Source organism: Rhinolophus ferrumequinum, chromosome 9 (assembly GCF_004115265.2).
Source record: "Rhinolophus ferrumequinum isolate MPI-CBG mRhiFer1 chromosome 9, mRhiFer1_v1.p, whole genome shotgun sequence".
Lineage (NCBI taxonomy): Eukaryota > Metazoa > Chordata > Mammalia > Chiroptera > Rhinolophidae > Rhinolophus > Rhinolophus ferrumequinum.
In genome coordinates this window covers 36870381-36887384 of record NC_046292.1, presented here as the reverse complement: position 1 = coordinate 36887384, position 17004 = coordinate 36870381, and the positions used below count along the sequence as shown (strand labels likewise).

Here is a 17004-nt window from a genome sequence, read left to right as displayed (position 1 = left end):
GGGAACACAGAGAAGTATAGTGTAACTGGAACACAGAATAAGGATGGATGGAGAGGCAGGAAGAGACCTGTGGCATGGGTCAGTGACAGCTCATTAAGCTCATTTGGAATCTAGATAATAGTTGTATCATCTATCACCACCATCAGCACCATCATCATCCACAGCAGTTATTTATTGGATGTGTACTACGCACAGAAGAGACTGTTACATTTCCTGGATTCTCAAGCTAGATCCAGCTAGATCTGGGCCAGAACAGAGATTGCTTCCTGTAAACCCCCTCAGACTGTCTGAGCGATCCCTCCCCCATGCCCCATGGTGTGCTGGTGCATGGCAGTTCCTAGAAAAGGCTGTTGCTCTCTCTCTGGCAAAAACGTAAGGCGTTTTCCCCTTATCTGGGGCATTAGTGCCATGCAGAGCGGAGGCAGAGGATATCCATGTTGTCTTGCCACTGCCCAAGATGTGCCTCCTGTGTAAGCTTCCTAAATAAACTTGATACAATGCTGCAGTTGTCAGCCTCATTCTTTGGTCTCTCAGGAAATTTTCCCAACACCCTACAAGTTATATAATGTTATTTTCATTGGAGTTAAGAAATTTGCACCAAGTCAATAAGGGGTGGAGCTGAATCAGATTCAGCCCCAGGTCTCTCTTATTCTTTCTCCTACACCAATGGTCCGGAATTTGGATGCACAAAACAATCCGGAGAATCTGTTTAAAAATAAAAGTTCCAGACCCTATTCTAAAACAGTATGTCTAGAGAGTGGGACTTGGAAACCTACACTGTTAAACAAGCTGTCCAGATGTTTCTTAAATAGGAAGCCAAATGGCAGTCCGGCTTTTTGAAAACACAGTTGACCCTTAAATAACAAAGGTTTGAACTGCGTGAGTCCACCTATGCGTGGATTTTTTTCAATAAATACTGTGAATGTATTTTCTCTTCCTTATGATTTTAACATTTTCTTTTCTCTAGAATACTCTATTATAAGACTACAGTACATAAAACGTATACATACAAAATATGTATTAACCGACTATATGTTACTGGTAAGGCTTCTGGGTAACAGTAGGCTAATAGTAGTTACGTTTGGGGAGAGTCAAAAGTTAGATGCAGATTTTTGACTGCACAGGGGTCAGTGCCACTAACCCCTGCATTATACAAGGGTCAAGTGTACCTCAAAGCCTCTCAAAACACACACACACACATACACACACGCACAACTAATTAATAGCTTCTATCTATGTGCCAGGGGCCTAATCCTCACAAAATTCGGCAGGGATATTATGCTACTTACTTTAAAGAAGAGAAAACTCAAGCTCAGGAAGCTTACAGATAGTTTCCCTCTTCCAGTCAACAAAGCAAAAGCCAAAGTAAGATTCAAACATAGGTATATCTGGTTCTTTCCTATTCTGCTGTGTGGTAGGAATTCTAACCCACCCCCTAGGACCCTTGCCCCTATATAATCTCTTCCCTTTTGAGTGTGAGTGGAAATTGAATATGAAGAGATCTCACTGCAGTGATTATGTTACAGGATGAGTGATCACTGGAGTGATTATATGGCAAAAGGGTGTAGTCTAATCTAATCTCATGAGGCCTTTTAAAAGCAGTGTTTTCCACAGCTGGTAGCAGAATGGAAAGGCAGCGCGATTCAAAACTCTAGAAGGATTTGATGTGCCATGCTGACTTGAAGATGGAGGGGCCTCATGACAAGAAGGATGTGTAATCTCTAGATGTTGAGAGCAGATCTCAGCTGCCAGCAAGCAAGAAAATGAGGACCTTAGTCCTACCACAAGGAACTGAATTCTGCCAACACACTTTAAAAGACTTTGGAAGCAGATTCTCCCTTGGATTCTTCCTCAGATAAAAGCCCAGATAAGAGCCCAGCCTGGCCAATAGCTCAATTTCAGCCTTGTGAGGCCTCAAGCAGAGAACCCTTCTGAGATGCCCGATCTACAGAACTGTGAGGTGATAAATGGGTGAGGGTTTTTTAAGTGGGGTAAAATACACATAACAAAAAATGTACCATTTAAACATATTCAAGTGTTCAGTTTAGTAGCATTAAGTTCATTCACATTGTGTGCAACCATCACAACCATCCATCTCCAGAATGTTTCCATCTTCCCAAACTGAAACTTTGTACCCATTAAACAAGAACACCCCCCAACCCCTGGAAACCACCATTCTACTTTATGTCTCCAGGAATTTGACTACTCTAGGTACCTCATATTAATAGAATCATACAGTATTTGTCTTTTAGTGACAGGCTTATTTCATTTAGCATAATGTCCTTAAGCTGCATCCATGTGTCAGAATTTTCTTCCTTTTTAAGACTAAATAATATTCCGTATGTATATACCACATTTTGTTTATCTATTCACCCGTCAAATGGACAATGCGTGCTTCCACCACCTCTAGGTTACTGTAAGTAATGCTTCTATAAACATCTCTACTTTCAATTCTTGTGTGTGTGTGTGTGTAAATGAATATTGTTTTATAAGTCAATTCATTATCTCGAAAATTGGGTAAGAGGAAATAATCAAGCATTTATGCTACTTGTACTGTATCACTGGGCAACCAAATAATAGAAGTGTCTCCTTATAGAATTATCTGATAAAAATTGAAACAAAATAAAATATCTTAATTTTGCAACCCCCAAGTAAGTTAATTAATACAGATGCTGAGAATCAATAGCTGTTAATATCAGTAAAGAGCAAAAACCAGCCTTTATTTGCTTCCTGATAAAAGAACACACCGCCACCTATAGTCTTGCCAAAGGGATCAATCCTGAGTCTGATCCAGACTCTGGCTCCAACTGTCAATTTGCAGGAAAAGCAGAGACAGGAACATGCTGAACTGCACCAGTAAGCAATCAGTGAAATCTACACTACGGAAAACTCCTACAGGTCAAAGGGCCTGGATTCTTCAATAGGTAAACTACAAACAAAAGATGTCAAGCTTTTTAAATGAGCAAGATAAAAATACAGAATTTACGAATGCAAATCCAAGACATGATTACTAGAATAGAACAGGTTACTTTAGGAGACAGGGAGGGGGCCATAATTTAAATGAGGCACATAGAGAGGCTTCCGGGATAGCAGGCAAAATTTTATTTCTAAATCTGGGTTGTAGACACAAGGGTTAATAATTAATTAAGCTATATTTAAAAGAAAAAAATAGTGCATTAAATGTAACAATGAGACAGTGGCCCAAATCCAGATTTAATTCAACTGAAGAGCTGTCTCAATACAGCTCTGCCAGTGTCACTATTGAGCCTATTTCAAGCCAAGAAGGCAGTTAATACCAGACTGAGTGGTGACTGGGGTCAGCAGCAAGTGCTTAGAAAAGCAATTAAACCAAGATGACCAAAGGAAAGGGAAAAAAACAGTAAAAAATCTTCTAACAATTTTTTAAATTTTTATGCTATCACAAATACACCATCTGCTCAAAATAGGCCTACCTGATTCCCATCCTACAACTTTACCATACTTATTCCTAATCCAGTTGCCAAAATTTGTCCATTAGAATTTGGTTTCTTTCTCAGAGTTATTCCCCATTCCTACCAATTAGCTACTGCTACCGTAATAAAGGCAATAATATGTTTGCCAAAGATAGTCACATCTGCAAAAGTAAGGGTACAGAAAAAAGATGGCAGAAAGAAAACAACAGGAGCCTGAAGAAGAAAAGGCTCCTAGAAGTTGATTTACCTAGTTACAATAGAGGTAGGCCCTTCTTTGGACACAGTGGAGTACTAGAAACTGTATCCCCAACCCTGCATTCTGTCTTGCCTTTAGCCACCTGGACAATGGTGGAAACTGAACAAGTAATTAAAAGCAGCACAAAGCTATAGGCCTGCAAGTCCAATAAGGCAGCCACGAGCTACACGTGGCTACTGGGCACCTGAAGTGCAGCTAGTCTGAACTCAGATGTGCCATAAGTGTAAAAGACACATTGGATTTCAAAGACTTAGTACTTAGAAAAGAATGTAAAATATCTCATAATTTTTATTGATTATATGTTGAAATAATAATATTCTGGATGTACTGGCCTAAATAAAATATATTATTAAAACTAACGTCACCTGTTTCTTTTTACTTTTTAAATGTGGCTACTGCAAAAATATTGAACTATGTATGTGGCCCATATTATATTTCTACTGGACATCACTGCTAAACAGACCATTATTAAATAGTGTTGAACAGGAAGAACAAAGCAGCTAAAAGTGACAATTTTTCAGAGTTTTTTTCCTACTGTTTGCTCTACCACGAACACTACAACTATTTTCCAGGCCCTGTTCCTGGCTGGAAAACAGAGGATAAACAAAAAATCAAGAGCTGTATTAAGTCATGGATGGATACCACATGAAAGCATGGGCCAGTGAACTGAGTTCTAGTCCTGGTTCTGGCACTGACTAGCAGTTACCCTGGAGAAATCATTTTTTCTCTCTGAGCCTTAGTTGCCTCTCCCAACAAATTAAGTCAGAAAGCTAAACTAAATTTAGAGTCCCATGATTCCATCAAAATAATTTTTTAAATTTCTGTCAAAATTGGTTTTCAAAAAAATGAGTAAATACTCACTCTGAGTCTAACACATCCTCGGCGAGATCCTCTCATCATTTTGTCCTTGGACTAAAAGAAAAACAAAAACATTCAATGAATAAAAGACTAGCAGACTGATTGTTTTAGAATCATCTAGGGATAAAGATACAAAATTTACAGTAATATCCCTCCTTTCTCCCTCCACCCCCTGCCCCAAATCACTTACGGATTCTCAAATTCGCACATGGGAGATTAAGAATTACCTGGGGGTTTAAGAATTACTCCCAGATGATTCTGACTCAGGCAAACAGAGGACCACATTTTGAGAAACACTGCTTTAGCTTTATCTCTTTGCAATTCCCCAAAGTGGTCCGATCTTTTGCCTTTGACATTACTCATCCGATGTTCCTCAGCTTAGACTACCCTTACACATGATTTTCTGCTTAGCTAGCTGTCACCTCTGCCTGATCTGAACTTCCATCCCTGGGCTCCCACAGTCTCTTGAGTGTTTCCTGTCACAGCCCGCACCACCCTGTTCTATGACTAGTTAACTTGTCTGACTCATCCATAAGACTGCACATTCCTTAGGGGGTAGGAACTGTATCTCACTTATATGCTTCAGAACAGTGTCTGAAACACATTAGGAGCACAAGAAATACTGATGAAACATTGCTTACCTTTTACGTCTCTGCTACCAGACTGAGCCAAGCAAAGGCTATGTTCTGCACAATAAGCCCTATGTTAACAGTCATTAAATATTCCTAAAATTAAATTAGTCATGAGTAATAAAATGAAACCTTAAATAATCAAAGTTTTCAAAATACCTCAACAATGTATTTTTCTGTACTCCTCTATGTAAGAAAGAAGTACAACGAGCCAGTATCATGGAGTTATGTTTTAAAGAAAATTGTCCCACTTTAAACCACAGATGCCCTACATTTAATGCCCTGAGCCACAGGCAAGCTTCCAGCTATAAAATAACTAAGTGCTAGGGATTTAACGTACAGCGTGGTGACTATAATTAACAATACCGCAATGTATACTTGAAAAGATGCAGAGAGAAGATGTTTAAAGTTCTCACACAAAAAAAAGAGAGAGAGAGAGAAAAGGTAACGATGAGAGGTAATATATATGTTAATTATCTCACTGTGATAATAATTTCACAATACACATGAAGGTCTGACAATTAAGTTCACAAACTCATCCTAGAAAAAGTGCTACATGTCTCATTGCTGAATATCACTACAGCCACCTTCGAAGTAGTATTCCCCTTGGGTGGCTATGCACCGACGCCAGCGCCTAGTCCACCCTTCAAAGCAATTTTGGAACTCTTTTTCTGGAATGGCCATCAGAGCTGTCAGCGTATTATCCTTGATGTCCTGAATGTCATCAAACTGTTTTCCTTCCAATATTTCCTTTATCTTCAGGTAAAGAAAGAAGTCAGTGGGGGCCAGATCAGGTGAGTAGGGAGGGTGTTCCAATACAGTTATTTGTTTACTGGCTAAAAACTCCCTCACAGACAGTGCCTTGTGAGCTGGTGCATTGTCATGATGCAAGACCCATGAATTGTTGGTGAAAAGTTGAGGTCTAACTTTTTCACGCAGCCTTTTCAGCACTTCCAAATAGTAAACTTGGTTAACTGTTTGTCCAGTTGCTACAAATTCATAATTAATAATCCCTCTGATATCAAAAAGGTTAGCAATATCGTTGCAACAAGTTCACGAACTTAACTGTCAGACCTTCCTATTAAGCACTAAATCAAATAAAACTTAGCCTCAAGGTAACCATTTCATTGTATCTTAATTATAACTTAATTGTATCTCCAACAAGACCCTATAAGCATTTAAAGATTAGTTCAGTATATTCTGAGCACATACTGAATACTTAAGAAAGTATCTTAATTCAATGAATTAACTCACAAAATCTAGTTTGGTGCTGGTATATGGTGCCATCACTGAAAAACTGTTTAATTGGAAGTACAACTATGGATTTACTCTGCTTCACAAAGCAAATTCATCTGGAAAAGTTCTGCACAAACATTAAAACTCACTAAGGAAGATTAGCTTGCCATTGAAATTAATTCTACACCTTTATACAGCAAAGAATGCCTCCTTAAACCAGTTATATAAAAACATAAATTTTTAATTGAATATTAATTTTACTTTGTTTAAAATAAACTAAATCTCTATTCAAGACCAAGCAAGAGTCTCATCTGACTTGCGCTGAATCTCTCACAGCTACAAGTGAGGTCTCTTGAACTTTTTAACATACAGCATCCAACCTTACTTTTCTTAAGGTACTTCTTCTATCTTGTATGAAAATAATGTATGTGCATGCTTCATCACCTCTCTTGGAAGGCAAGGTTTCTGATTCATCTTTGTGCTCTTCCTAACCCAACACCCCTGCTACAGTTTTGCAAAGAATAAACATCTAGAAAATTAATGGTAGGAGTTATGTGGACAATGAATGTGCACAATTTATGTTAAAATGGTCTCCCTTGTTTTAACATGAATGTAAACACTGCTTCCGTACTGATCACAGGTTAGTTCACTGCCAACAGCATACATATGAGGTTGCACTCCTAGCTAGTGTTGCACTTTGGACCATATACTCCTGGAACACAGGTGGACAACCTGCTACGCAAAACTAACCTATATAGAAATCACAAGAGGTTGGCTCTAGGGCATGGGATGGACAGGAAAGGGACAGGAGGGATTTTGCAGAATGACAGCAATGCTCTCTATTTTGATTGGGACACTGGTAACAAAAGTGTAAACAAATGTCAAAACTCATCTAACTGTATCCTTGAATTCTGTGGGGTTATTTTTACCGAATGCAATTATATCTCAATGAAAGTAAATAAATAGCACTTGCCAGAATTCCACATATACATTGCTTTACAATGATTACAAAACGGGAAATGACAGCAATAACACCCATTCCTGTAGTCTCCTTTCTATCTGAGAGCACACAGCCTCCTTAAACCATAGTAGTATTTAATGTATTGAGAGCCTTCACTACGTAATGCCCTGCATTCACTCAATAGCCCCATATGTCATCATGCCGCTGACCCAGAGTAATAGAGAAATTTTACCACCAAAAACTTGGAGGAGTCACTGACCCAGAGTAATAGAGAAATTTTCCCCATCATTCATCCCTCACGTTATCATAGATCACTCCCTCATCTCCCACCTGCCCCCATTACAAAGAGCCTCATTTGAGCAGCACATTTAGTGTCTACTTATATTATAGATAGCGCCTTAGAAAAGTGTGCTGAATGTACACAGGTGACATTAGGGGTCTCCCCAAGATCCTTGGTAGATGGCTGCCTTATTTTAAAGAAAACAGACATATTATCGGAATAGAGATATATTCAAGATCATCTTTAAGAGCCAGAACAGCATGGAGGTCATTATACTAATTATGACTAATTACACTAAGTATCAGAAAATATTAATAGTAATAGAACTAGAGTAAGAAGGCCAGAACTCAAACCAGACCGCCAGAATAGATGTTTTGCTGACCGAAAGATCAGACCTGTTCAGTTCTCATAATAGGTGTCTCTAATACGGAGACACTGCATCTTGATGTCAGTGTCTGATGCCATTAAGTATCTGTAACAAACAACTCCCTTTGGTCTCCTTCTGCTCATAAATTTGGCATCCCGTATAACTTGCATTCAGAGTATACACAGTAATGCACTAATCAGATAGCCTAAGCATACAGTCTCATTAACAGTTTTATTTCTTGTTATGAATTAATAAATTGGAACACTCGTTTATGTAACAGTGGCCACAATGTACATTTAGTGATTATTATTATATGTCAAATACTATCTGTTATAAACGTCAGCTTTTTGCTAACGTTTATGGAGCACTAAAATACCAGACACTGCTAGTACTCTAAATACAATTTTATTTAGTTCTCACATCTTAGTATATAGGTTCTTTTATTATGCCCATCTTATAATTGACGAAACAAAGGCTCAGAAGGTTTAAATAACTTGTCCAAGGACTCACAGAGAGCCAAGTGGAAGAGAGAAAATTTCAATCCAGGTCTAAGCCCAAAGGCCATGCATTTCTACCTCAGTTACCGTGTTTCCCCGAAAATAAGACCTAACCAGAAAAGAAGCTCTAGCATGATTTTTCAGGATGGCATCCCCTGAACATAATCCCTAATGCGCCTTTTGAAGCAAAATTTAATATAAGACCCGGTCTTATTTTCGGGGAAACATGGTACTCGTATAAGTCTGGTTAATTTAAGTCTCCCCTCAAAGGTTTTCTGAACCACAAAGGCTGAGTGTCAGATCAGCGATCATTCTGAATTCAGCAGTGCAAACGTCACCCTGTTGAAGCCTTGCAGCAGTGCCTAGAGCGGTACCCCTGCCTTCTGAACTATCTCTAGCATGTAAACCCTTAGGTCACTAGATCACACATACAGGTCCACATCCCTATCTGAGATCTGTGAGTCAGATGTGTTTTGAAATTCACAATTTTAGAAAAGTAATATACATGAAGTACATATACGGTCTTACGCCTGTTGTGAGGTCTGGAGTATTGAGCATTTATTTACTTTCAAATTAAGCACACTAATATTTCTGTAATACAATGAATATTTATGCTAAGTATGATAAAGACTAAATAATTCATCCCAATGAACTTTAATAAAAAAAGACTAAATAATCACACAGTTCAAGAACATAATATAATCAATTTAGGAAAATAACTTTTGGAATTCAGATTGAGGGATTTCTGAATTACGGGTAAAGGATTATGGATTTGCATTTTGATCTAGGGATCTATCACATTGTAAAGTCACAGGTCTTTCACTATTTTTTTCAAAAGGACAATTTTATTTTCAAGTCAGAATTTAAACAAAAAGTGGAGAGAATCACTTTCACAGAGCTTAACTAGCAAAGCTGTGATGACCTGGGGTTTTCACAAGTTTCCTTTCTAAATTTTGCAAGCATCCTCTTTAAAGCTAAATATTAAATATTAAATAGTAGTCTAAGTTCTGCAAATTAATTGTAGCATGTTCGTATAGACTGAACCTCAATGGAGATTTTCTATTTTTGTTTTGTTTCTTGAATACTGCCCAAAATACTAAATAATGACTAATGTTACTTCCCAAGAAAAGACTGAAGAAAATGATGGGGGCGTTTGAAACTGCAGATGGTTTGTGCTGTGTGTTAATACTTCTCCCCCCAAACTGTGTGGTGATAATTCACTATTATTCAACTTCACTTTTCTCTTCCCCAAGGATGTTTTTCCTTATTAGGAAAAGACTAACTCAGAGCCCAAAATAATAACATCATAAAAAGATGAACAGCAAGAAGAAAAAAATTTAAAGATGGGAAAATTTGTACAACACACCAAATAATCTAGTTAGCAAGAACAATAGCCAGAACCATGGAATTTTGGATTCTCAGTCCTAATTCTAAGACTTACTGTACAGGCCCCAATTTAGAATGCAGCTATGCTCCAAAATTTGCTCCTTGTTCAAATTTGGAATTTGGAATTCAGAACAAATTTTTGCAAAGAAATTGTTAAAAATGTTTTCCAGGTTAGCCAGGAAAGGCACTTGAAATACAGTATGTAAATATCGAGAAATAGGGGTTATGAACATCTAGTCATTATGTTGTACACCTGAAACTAATATAATATTGTATGTCAACTTGTAATTTAAAAATAAAAAAAATTGTTTAAAAAAGTGGGGAAAAGTTGTTATAAATTCAAACACTGCCTAGGAAATGACTTTCTTAAAGAATTTCTCTTAGATGTTGGTGCTTAAAGAAAAGCAGAATGATGAGAGAATAAATAAGTCAAGAACACAAAAGCTATGCCAAAGGGCTTAAGAAACTTTTAAGGACTTGAGAAATTAATGATCTTCAATAATCACATTTTACTTTTATAGTCAGAAAAAAATACTTTTAAAAAAAGCAATTTAAAAACACTCATTCTTTATCAGGTTGAATTTTACTTCAAATTTTATGAGTTTTAAAAAACAAAAAAATGAAGGCAGAGAAGAGTTAACATGCAAGCACATGCTACAGACCTAGGGTAATACCAGCCCAAGAAGCCTAAAAATATATACCTATGCAAACTCTCTAAGGCAGGAACAAGTCTGAGGTGCTCCCGGAAACAGGAAAAGAAAAAGATAGAGTGAGTACTATAGAATGGTAAATGAAGGCAGTCACAAAACACCTATAAGTCCTAGTAAAGAGTTTGGATTTTTTCCTAAAGTCACTAGAGAATTTTAGAGGAGTAACTTGGTCTTTCCTTTATTTTAAAGATCACCTGGGATGTTGAAAGAAAATGCTTTTTAGAGAGCAAAAACTGAAACAGAGAACAATTATAAGGTTTTTGCAACAGATTAGATGAGACGTGATGATGGTTTATATGCTACAATGGTAACAAGGAAAATTAGAAGAGGTTATGAGGCCATTTGACAATATTAGAAAATACCTAGAACAAAGATTAATATATAGTAGAGGCTAGTGGCAGATTACAGTCTCCAAAAACGTCCTGCAATAATGTTTCCCATCCCACAAGCTCTTCTAGAGCTCTAGAAGAGCTTGTGGGATGGGAAACATTCTCCCCCTCATTATGAAATGGAGTCTTTTGCCTCTGGGTTGGTCTTTGTAAACTGCCTCAAATAAGTTAACTGAGTACCGCCCAGTTGCACAGAACTATGGGAGATAATATAGATTATTGTACCTTCTCTTCCAGCATTACAAACAGCATAGGAATCTTAATCTCCCAGATTACTGAGATCGCATTAAGTAAGGATAACAAAAAATGATATTCTTTGTTCATTTTGCTACTTGAAGAAATGCAATACACAATTGTACAACAAATAGAAAATTTTTACTAAAACGTTATTAGGCTGTACAATATCATATATAAAATGATCTCATTTATATAAAATATACATACATGTGTATTTAAGCATAAAAAATTGTTAGGAAAGCTATTATCCAAAACACAAACAGTGGATTTCAGGTGGGACTTGTCTGCCTTTTATTTGTATATACTTCTCGGTATTGTTTCAATTTTTTAAAATTAAAAGTATGTTGTCATCTCTTCAAGAACAATAAAAACTATAGTTTTAAACGCTTTAAAAGGAAGAGTAATCCACATCAAATTCTGCAGAGACAGAGTTATTAAAATTAAGGGTGAAAAAGCACACTCTGGGCTTAGCAACAAAGCTATCTTGCAGACTTTTGCTAGGATTTTCAGTGAAATCTGAAGGCAAAAATAGGATTGCTGTAAATTCAAGATAGATGAATAGAGACAGACAGTGTAGAACTCTTTCACTAGGTTTACCTATCTTGAAGAAGAGATTAGGATGGTATTTCTAAGGAGAAATAATTTTTCAACTAGGAGAGATATGCCCATGTTAATTTGTTAAAGAAAAAGTTAGTAGATCCTAAAATTTATATGGAAATTCAAGGGACCCAGAACAGCCAAAATAATCTTGAAAAAGAACAAAGCTGAAGGACTCACTTCCCAATTTTAAAATTTACTACAATGATACAAATTTACTACGATAATTGAAACAGTGTGACACTGGCATAGGAATAGGCATAAAGGTCAATAGAATAGAATTAAGAGTCCAGAAATAAACCCTCACATTTATGGTCAACTGATTTCCAGCAAGGATGCCAAGACAATTCAATGAACAAAGAACAGTCTTTTCAATATATGGTGCTAAAATAACAGAATATTCACATGCAAAAGAATAATAAAAATAATAAAAAATTTAAAAAAAGAAAAGAAAAGAACATTACCCTTAACTCACACCATATATAAAAACTAACTCAAAACGAATCAAAGACCTAAATGTTAAGAGCTAAGACTATAAAACTTTTGGAAGAAAACAGGCATAAAACTTTGTGACTTTGGATTAAGCAATGTTTTTCAGATCTGTCACCAAAAGCACCAGCAAGCAATAGAAGAAAAAGATAAGTTAGACATAATCAAACTAAACAAATTTGTGCTTCAAAGGACACCAACAAGTAAAAACACAACCCACAGAAGGGGAGAAAATATTTGCAAATTATGTATCTAATAAGGGACTTGTATCTAGAAACTATAAATAATTCTTATAATACAACAATAAAAAAAAGAACACAATTTTAAAATGGGCAAAGGCTCTAAATAGAAGACACAGATTTCTCCACAGAAGACACACAAATGGCCAATAAGCCCCTGAAAAGATGCTCAGCATCAACAGCCATCAGAGAAACACAAATCAAAACCAAAATAAGACTCTATTCACACCTGGGATGGCTACAATCAGAAGAACAGATAACAAATGTTGGCAAGGATGTAGAGAAACTGGAATCCTTATACTTCCAGTGGGAATGTAAAACAACCAGCTGCTTTGGAAAACAGTCTGGCAGTTTCTCAAAAGGTTAAACAGAGTTACCATATGACTCAGTAATTCCACTCCTAGATCTATATCCAAGAGAAATGAAAACATATGTCCACACCAAAACTTATGTACACAAATGTTCACAGCATTAGTCCTAACAGCCAAAAAGTGGAAACTCAAATGTCCTGATGAATGGATAAAGAAAATGTGAAATATGCTAACAATAGTCTATTCAGCAATAAAAAGTACTGATATGTGTTACAACATGGATGAAACCTTGAAAACATTATGCTAAATGAAAGAAGCCATATTAGAGTTGTTTAAAAACATGTTTATAATACGATTCTATTTATATGAAATGTCCAAAACAGGCAAACCTATAAAGACCAAAAAGTACACTAGTGGTTGCCTAGGGCTGAGGGTGAAATATTGAGGAGTGATTGTTAATGGAAAAGGTTTCTTTTGGGGGGTAGGAAATGGAAATTTTCTGAAATTGATTATGAAGACGGTTGCACAGTTCTGTGAATATACTAAAAACCATTGAACTGTGTACTTCAAATGGACGGTATGTAACTTACATCTCAATAAAACTGTTATTTTAAAAAGCAACAGGCAACCGAAAAGTTTACTAAAATTGTTACAACTAAGATGTTTAGTTATATTACAATATTCTTAAAATAAAAACAACCATGGACAAAAGTCCATCCATAAATAGGAAGACATTGAAGATTACACGAGAGGGAGGGGAGAAAGCAGATAGAGGAGAAAAACCTATAGATTGAGGTATTTGAAAAATCTGTGAGCAGATGGAATCCAAAACATGCAAGAATTACCTTTTCCACTATGATGGGGAAGAGTACAGGCAAGGAGAGGCAGGAAAGGGGGTATACTAATAGACGGGGGTATGAGGAGTTGAGAGTGTTCCTACCATATGGACTCAATTGTCTCTGGGAAGCATGGCATCTTCTATGAGTGATGGAGAGTTGAGAGACTGCAGAGAGAGCTGCCAGAGTGATAAAGCAAATAGTCACCCAATATTTTATTTACCCATCCATGCCATCACAGTAGTCTAAAATTAAACACAAGAAATGAAGTAAGTGGACAATCTTAGCTTGAAGGCTTAACGTGAATAAACGTCCAGAAAACAGAAAATCAACTTTCACAATAATCTCAACACTGTCACATGAATGGGAAAAAAATTAATTATGATTATCTCTCTTTCCTTGAATATGATTCCATTTATATGATTCTATGTACCATGTAAACTTTTTTTTTTTTTGCAAAAAAAGTTAATTCCCTTTTTACTTTTTAAGAAAGTTCAAACTAGTCTACGAAGATAATCCTTTACAATAAAGTAAATAATAAGAAGGAAACCGATTGGGCTGGCCATTTGTTTTTCTCTATAAGCAATAAAAGGCATTCAATCCTTAATCTAAATCACTTGTGTATTGTATTGCCTAGCTTCCACTGGTATTATGTAACTATCTGAAAATCTAATCCTATGACAATTGCCACATATAGGAGTAGCATATTTAAGAACAATTCTACTTTCTGTCCTTCCACAGATTACTACCATCAACAAAACTGCTTACAACAGAAGCAAGAACTGACTGCTTGACTAAATATAACACACTAAGTAAAAGATCTCACAGAGTTTGACAGGCTCTGGATGATTAAACAAAAGCCATTGTTGTTAATATAAGCTCAACCAGGTTTTACATAAGTCATGGAAATGTACATTTTGCTATTAGTATATTCTGCAAAACGTATAAGGCTGTGTAAGGAACAACTCCAAAATAGCCCTCTGCATCTCCTCTTTAAGCTTTGTTTGAAGGACCTTGGACATACTGTTCATGAGAACAACGTGCCACATTGTAGGGCTTGAAGATTATAATGCTCTGTATGACCATCAAAGAATTTACAAGCTTGCTGTACAAATAAAAAATGTACTAGAGATACAGCTAGTCATAACATTAAACAGTAAAATGATTAAATCCTGAAAAGATTTACATGAGCAAAGCTCAACAGTATCAGAATATGGAAAAATCAAGGTTGACTATTCAAGGAAAACAAAAGATACAAAATTTCCACATACTTCTTCCCACTGACAGATACTACTTATCATTTTAGGAGATTTCTTTGTTTTCTTTTCAGAACAGTTAGATTACATACAATTATTCTTTTGTTCCTTCTACAATTCTAAAGCTACTTTATTAGATTTGGACAATTAATATGTACCATGTAAGCTTAATAAAAATCACATTTTTTATATTCCTAAACAGTTTATTTAGAAAAATATAAATTCCTAAACAGTAAAAGTATAAACTTTTAATTGTTTGATGGGAGTAGTGCTGATATACTTCTAGGAGAATCTGAGACTACCTCTTTTATATCTTTGCAAGAGAAATATACTTAAGCTCTTCAAAAACCAAAAATCCAAGAATAACCGTGTTTCCCCGAAAATAAGACCTAGCCAGACCATCAGTTCTAATGAATCTTTTGGAGCAAAAATTAATATAAACATATTAAAATAAGACCGGGTCTTAATAATATAATAAATATAATGTAATATAATACCAGGTCATATATTAATTTTTGTTCCAAAAGACGCATTGGAGCTGATGGTCTGGCTAAGTCCTATTTTCAGGGAAACACAGTAGGTCACAAAAGGCACTGGGGCTTCCTGCTTGCTCTGACTTGGATCACTGCCTCTGGGTGAAGCCAATGCCTGTCATGATGACACGCATGTAGCCAAAAGGAGAGGCTAGTTGGTGAGGAACTAACGCTTTCTGCCAACAGCTGTGTGAGTGAGCCATCTTGGAAGCAGATCCTCCAGCTCGTCAAAGTCAAGCCTCTCAGGTGACTGCAACCCTCGCCAATGTCTTGACTGCAACTTCATGAGACCCTGAGGCAGAACCACCGAGCTGCCACTCTCAAAGTTCTGAGCCACTGAAACTATGAGATAATAAACGTTTGTTGTTTTAAGTTGCTACGTTTGAGGTAATTTGTTACAAAGCAATAGATAACTAATCCAATGGTGTTTTTTAGCATCCTATCCAAAGCTATTATGCTCATACTCAACTCTCCCTATGTGTAAAACCAGTACTTATCTGTAACCCAGATTTTTTCCTAAATTCCAAACTATATGACATCTTTACATCAATGACCCAAAGCAACCACCTTCTCCCCTAACCTCTTCTTCCTATTTTCCCTATCAGCATTCATCCAGGTAAAACCAAAAGCCGGGATTTCATCACTCTTCCTCCCCTTTCACTCACATCCAATCAATCGCTAAGTCCTATAAATATGATCTCTTGATTATTTCTCTGTAATAAGAGTATTTAAAGAATAGAAATTTCATTTGCACCTATTAATAAACTTTAAAATCACAGAGACAACCCGACGTCATGTGCCACTTGATGTAATCTGTTCCACCTGTGAAGTATTCTTGTCCCAAAGGGAAAAAAACTGAATTTGATTAAGATTCTAGCTTTATTAGTTTATAGGAAATACAGAGGACAAAAAAAAACATGTTTAAACATACCAAAAGGATGTTATCAGCAAAATCCAGAATGTGGAAAATTCTACAGAACAAATGACCTGGTATCTTCAACAAATAAATGGCAAAGAAAAAGAGGAGGAGAGAAGTACAGATTAAAAGAGACTAAATTTTATGTGTGGGTCTTGTTTGGAATCCTGACTCAAACCAACCGGTGAGGGAGAGATGTTTGAGACAGTCAAAGAAATGAAAACTGGATATTTGATAATAATTATTATTATTGTTATTTCATAGTTGTAATAATGGTATTGTGATAAGATTTTTTTAAAGAGAGAGATCTTAACTTTTAGTAATACACACTAAAATATTCACAAATGAAATGATATGGTGCCTGGGATCTGCTTTAAAATAATCCACTGGGGAAGGAAGGAGTTGATGGGAGTATTAATAAAACAAGATTGGCCACAGGTTGATAATTGTACAAGTTGGATGACAGGAATCCATTTTACTATCCTCTTTTATGTATGTTTGAAATTTTCTATAATAAACGTATTTTCTATAATAAAAAGTGTTAAACGACTGTCCTGGGGGTAAAGTTC

The 17004-nt window shown here is 36.2% G+C and overlaps 1 protein-coding gene across 5 annotated transcripts in view; it reads right to left on the bottom strand.

The window, feature by feature from the left end:
- Positions 1 to 17004, bottom strand: part of OSBPL9 (oxysterol binding protein like 9) — a 128781-nt gene that overhangs the window by 107126 nt on the left and 4651 nt on the right. For all 5 annotated transcript variants that reach the window (XM_033114973.1, XM_033114974.1, XM_033114975.1 and 2 more), the window contains exon 2: positions 4570 to 4620. In XM_033114973.1, coding sequence (XP_032970864.1) covers positions 4570 to 4620 — 51 coding nt within the window. The remainder of the gene's footprint in view (positions 1 to 4569; positions 4621 to 17004) is intronic.